Raw genomic sequence first — 5919 nt, 5'->3', positions numbered from 1 at the left:
GAGAGCAGCATGTCGATATGGGAGAAATTAAAGGGATAGGGTGTATCCCCTGTCAGTGGGTGTCTTTTTGTTGTTTTAATTTAGACAGATCTCGTGTTCTTGTGATGGTGTGTGTGACAGGATGTGGAAGTCTATGTGCGTCATCTAGGCTATTGGTTAAATTGAGTGACTGCTGTTGGATTCTATCCTTTTCACTTTCACTGAAGATTTAGGGGGGGACACACCCCAAGTCTGCAGGGGCTAGTCCCCAGTGTTTGGGAAGGTACTCTGAAAATGTCAGTTTGTCAAACTAAAGCTACTTTGAAAAAGTAGTTCACTACTGTCCATCGAAACTACCTTATCCAACACGCCAGTCAATTACTAAAAGATGACCAGTCCAGACAGAAACAGAAAGCATGGGACTGAAATCACTGGGAGAGAGAAAGGTGGAGCAAAGTGGGGAGAAAGTTCAAGGGCTGGAATAACAGTTACACAATTACATGACAACAAAGTAGTTAACTACAGGAAACACGACTGGGATATTAATTTAGTTTAACGACCACCAAGCTACTGCAAAATGCAGTTGAACTGATAGTTGAACTACATGTAGTGGAACTCCTCCCCAACACTGGGGTCTATCCTTTTCACTTGCACTGAAGATTTAAGTCTGCAGGGGCTAGTCCCAATAATCATTCCAACAATAACAAATAATCAGTCCAACAATAACATGACTATGGCAAGTAGAAGCATAATAATAATCTGTTACACTCTGAGAAACACAATATTACAATAAGCTTCATAGGAAAAACACCCTAGTGAGTTGTTGAGAACATGGTGTAACATAGGAATGCAATGTCACAGCAACGTTTCCCTACATTTTCTTATCTTTGAGATTTAGCAGTTAGTTCAATTGGTTTCTACTTTGGCCTTTAGCAGCTTTGAGACTTTTGTGGATTTATTCCAGACTGGGAGGTCTGGTTTCTTAAACAACAGTGCCACCTTCTGGCCAGATGGAGGATCAAACGAATGAACGCTCCACAAGAAAGGCTTTTGATTTTGAGAGGAGAGCATCTCTAGCATTGACATCTGGACCAGAGTTGATTCAAATTATAGTAGGCCTTTAAATGTCTTTGTTTTAATCTTTAGTTCAGTTTATTAGGATTTATTTTAGTCATCAATGGCTTGGGCTAATCTTCTAATAATCGTACTCTGCCAGAACACACCTCGTTTAATGAATAAAACACTTGATGAAAGTCTATGATTCACTGATTAGTAGAGTCAAGTGTGCTGCTGCTTGGTTGGAGCAAAAGCCTGCACCTTCACCCACCCTTTCGCTGAGCGAATGTGCCCATCATCTGCCAACAACCGGGTTTGTTTCTGGACAGGGGGTCAGGTCAGTTTACCTTCACCACTGTTCTTGGTTGAGCTATTACGGATAATTATGCCCTTAGATAGCATATGGCCATAGCAGGGGAGGCTGGTGGAGGTAGAAATCGGAGGACGGGCTCAATGTAATGCATGGACTGGAAAAAGGAATGGTATCATTGGTGTGTGTGTGTGTGTGTGTGTGTGTGTGTGTGTGTGTGTGTGTGTGTGTGTGAAGGAGTAGGCCCTAACACAAGGGGCGGCCCACAGGGGAATAGCCCCCTCCACCCCCATCCCCTGTATGCCATGTCCCTGTGGAATCCTTTGGGTTTTCCCATCTGTGTAGATATGGATATTCCAGGCTTTGGTGTGTGTTGCTTAATATATATAGTAGGATAATCTTATGAGGTTCATTGTGATAAAGGATGGCAGGACTCTCTACTGATAGTTGACCCCATCATAGCCCCTCCTGTCTGACTGAGAAAAACAAAGTCTCTCCAGGTGTTTCCAGACCAAAGACTGGCACAAAGATCCAAAGTTCTCCACTTCTGCAGTTTCAAACAAGTGATTCTGTATAAAAAGGTGCAAAGTAGTCAAAAATATATTCAGAGTGTCTCTGGTTATGTATACATCATTTTCAGCCGTACATATCACAAGGAATCACAACAATTGGAGCCACTTTCTCACCAGACGTTGGAGCTGAGTGGTGGAGGGGCTCAAATATGCACTTGTGCTTCACTCTCTTTCATGGATACAATGTGGGCACAGGAGACAGATAAGAGACACATTTTAGTATTTGTAATGAGTTTCAAGTTAATTACAGTTTAAATTGCATTTCACCAGAGTCACAACATTTTACATTTCAGTTATGGCATTTAGCAGACGCCTTTATCCAAAGTGACTTACAACAAATACATTTGTTTAAGTAAGTGAATCATCTATCCATCAGTCATCATAAGATAAAGCAATCAATGCTCGGACCAAGAGCTATTGGTAGTCACGATGCTAGAAGAAGGAATTTTTTAAACAGGAGAGAAACTTGTAGTCTCAGTAGAGTGCCCAGCCTTAAAGCCGGATTGGTGAGGGTCAAGGAGGTTGTTCTGAAGGAGGTAGTGAGACAGTTGGTTAGAGACAGCACGTTCAAGGGTTTTAGATAAGAAGGAGAGAAGGGATACCGGTCTGTAGTTATGGACAGCAGATGGGTCAAGAGTTGGTTTCTTGAGAAGCTTGACTCTGGCTGTCTTGAAGGCAGCTGGGACAGATCCTGTGGATAGAGAGGAATTTATTAAGGTGGTAAGGAACGGAAGGTTTTTGGAGATGGATTGGAGAAAGGGGGAGGGGATAGGATCGAGGGGGCAGGCGGTTGCCCGCCTGGATGTGATCAGTTTTAGAACATCATCAGGGGAGAGGGGGGAAAATCTGATAAACCAAAGACCGGGTGTATTTTGTGGCCCCCTACTTGACATCAAAGTTTAGTGCGGCCCGCGCGTTTTTCTCACACGCACCTTTTTGCCGAGTCGTTTTATCACTTATGGGCTACCATAGCTCAGGCTCGTGACAGCTTCCGGTGGTGTTTTTGACAAGTTAGCCAACGCGAATTAGCAACGTTAGTCACTTGAACTTGAACTTGAACACTTCACTTGAACTTAAACACCTGAGAGAGAACACGATTGATAAATTTACATTTTTGTCACCCAGCCCCAGTCATGTCTTTCTCAAAACCTGCCGTGAAGAGAAAGGTTGGCGACGAGCACAGACAATTTCAGGAAAAATGGGAGACAGAATATTTTTTCGTTGAGCACAGGGGCACCCCGACGTGTTATATGCACAGAGAAAGTTGCGGTGCACAGGGAATACAACATCAGACGTCATTACTCAACTAGACATGCTGAGGAGTATGCAAAATACCAGGGAGATGAGAGAGGGGACCGGGTCGCCAATTTGAAAACATGTCTACTGAGGCGACAAGATTTTTTCAAGAAAGCAAGCAAAGAGAGTGATGCGGCAGTCGAAGCTAGCTACGTGGTGAGTGAGATGATTGCTAAGGTGGGAAAGCCATTCAAAGACGGCGAGTTCATCAAAAAGTGCATGTTACAGGCTGCAAGTATAGTCTGTCAGGAAAAGAAGGGTCAGTTTAGCAACATCAGCCTTTCAGCCAACACAGTGGCAGAGCGCATTGTTGACCTGTCAGGTAACATATACGATCAACTGCGTGAGAAAGCCAAACATTTCCGTGCATAGTCAGTTGCTCTTGATGAGAGCACAGACATCACTGACACTGCGCAGCTCGCAATGTATGTCCGTGGTGTTGACGACAATTTTGAAGTGATGGAGGAGTTGCTCACAGTGACTCCAATGCATGGCCAGACCACCGCTCAGGAGATATTCCGCCAGCTGTGTGATGCCATTGTGGATGCCGGTTTACCATGGAAGAGGTTTGCTGGAATGACAACCGACGGAGCGCCATCAATGACAGGGAGGAGAAATGGACTGGTGGCACTTGTTCAAAGAAAACTGGAAGAGGAGGGTGTGGAGGAGGCCATTGCTCTGCACTGCATTATCCATCAGCAGGCCCTTTGCAGCAAATGCCTGAAGTTTGACAATGTGATGTCTGTCGTTGTGAAATGCATCAACCATATCAGATCCAGGGGCTTAAAGCACTGGCAGTTCCGCGCCTTTTTGGAGGAAATAGAGTCAGCATATGAGGATGTGCTCTACTTCACCGAGGTACGTTGGCTCAGCAGGGGAAACCTCTTGAAGAGGTTTTTTGAGTTGAGAGCAGAAGTGAAAGCCTTCATGGAGAAGGATCGGATGGCTGTTCCTGTGCTAAGTGATCCCAAATGGCTCATGGACTTAGCTTTTCTTGTTGACATCACACAGGAGGTGAATGTACTGAACAAGAATTTACAAGGCCAGGGGCAGCTTGTCAGTGCTGCCTATGACAACGTCAGAGCATTCTCCACAAAACTTGTGTTATGGAAAGCCCAGCTCTCTCAGACAAACCTCTACCATTTCCCAGCATGCAAGGCACTCATGGATGCGGGCACACCATTCAGTGGTGAGAAGTATGCTGATGCCATTGTAAAGCTACAGGAGGAATTTGATCACAGGTTTGCAGACTTCAAGACACACAGAGCCACTTTTCAAATTTTTGCTGACCCCTTCTCCTTCGATGTGCAAGATGCCCCTCCTGTGCTTCAAATGGAGCTAATTGACCTGCAGTGCAATTCTGAACTCAAAGCCAAGTTCAGGGAGGTGAGTGGAAAAGCAGACAAGCTTGGACAATTTTTGAGAGAATTGCCCCCCACCTTCCCTGAGCTTTCCAGGATGTTCAAGCGGACCATGTGCCTTTTTGGGAGCACATATCTGTGTGAAAAGCTCTTCTCCACCATGAACTTTAACAAGTCAAAGTACAGGTCCAAACTTAGTGGTGAGCATCTTCAAGCCATACTGAGGGTCTCAATTGCTTCCTCCCTCAAGCCAAATGTGGCTCAGCTGTGTAAGAGGAAGCGCTGCCAGGTCTCTGGCAGCAAGGAGTAGGTAAGAGAAGCCTATGTTCTGAACTGTTATTAATAAAGATTGAATCAGTTGTACTTTTTTTTGGAATACTTGAAACCCTTTTTTTGTGGAATAATTGATGCGGCCCAGCCCCACCCAGACTCTACCTCCAGCGGCCCCCAGGTAAATTGAGTTTGAGACCCCTGGTCTAGGTCATCAGGGAGGCCAGTTTTTCTCCATTTCCTCTCAGCTGCCAGGAGCCCTATTCTACAAGCTTGCAGGGTTTCAGACAGCCAGGGAGCGCGTGAAGAGGATCGTGCCAGCCTTGAGATTTGTGCCAGCCTTGAGAGGGTGAGAAGTGCCCAACTAAATTGCTTGAGACGTTGCAGGCACTTAATCTGCAGTCAGTGTCTCCTAATGTTTTCATGGCACTTAGGATTTTTCTTTGCCAGTGACAAACTGCCAGGGTGAGCGGACATAGCATGTGCCAAACACGTCTCAGCTCATTGTCTCTTATGTCAATAGAGTCAGACCTTGTCAGACAGATTTTGACAGTCAGATTTAGTGGATGACAGTCAGACAGTCAGATCTAATGGATGATTTTGTGAAGAGGAAAGCAAGAAAGACACCAACATAGGAAAGTGGGGGGGAGGGGGGTGATCCAGCCTTGGTCCCTACAGCCATATGACGTTGCTCAATCCAGAATTTTTAGGTTTCGTTATACTCCTGTATTTATTCTAAACAATATTAATTTAGTATTTTGTGTCTATGCTAGTTAGCCTTAAGCCTGGGTTACGATACTTGGATGCAATTGTAGTTGCCTCAGTCTTATTGCGAGGTAATGTCCACCAAATAAGTTATTCTTGTCTTTAATTTTCCTTTTCCAGTCAAAGTGATGCTTTTTGTTTGTGCATGGGGCAATAATAGGAAAAATAGTGAAGCAGTTGCTAGCCCTGTTTGCTACACTTGTGTCAGTTGATGTGGACTGCAACCTCTATTTTGATTTGATTGGAAAGGCAACAGACAGAGTAGCTGCGACATCACCGTACCGTCTTGATCGACATTGTTTAACCATTT

The 5919-nt window shown here is 44.7% G+C and overlaps 1 protein-coding gene across 1 annotated transcript; it reads left to right on the top strand.

Annotated features, from left to right (window-relative positions):
- Positions 1–3636: 3636 nt before the first annotated feature.
- On the top strand, positions 3637–4884 carry LOC310822450 (general transcription factor II-I repeat domain-containing protein 2A-like; the record flags this gene model as incomplete). The annotated part of the gene is made up of 1 exon (XM_083694787.1): positions 3637–4884. The coding sequence occupies one exon, from the start codon at positions 3637–3639 to the stop codon at positions 4882–4884; it is 1248 nt and encodes a 415-aa protein (XP_083550913.1).
- Positions 4885–5919: the final 1035 nt, after the last annotated feature.

The sequence above is a fragment of the Argentina silus genome (genome assembly GCF_951799395.1).
Source record: "Argentina silus genome assembly, chromosome: X".
Classification (NCBI taxonomy): Eukaryota; Metazoa; Chordata; class Actinopteri; order Argentiniformes; family Argentinidae; genus Argentina; species Argentina silus.
Note: the sequence above shows the minus strand (reverse complement) of the source record. Positions and strands in the feature narration are given on the sequence as shown.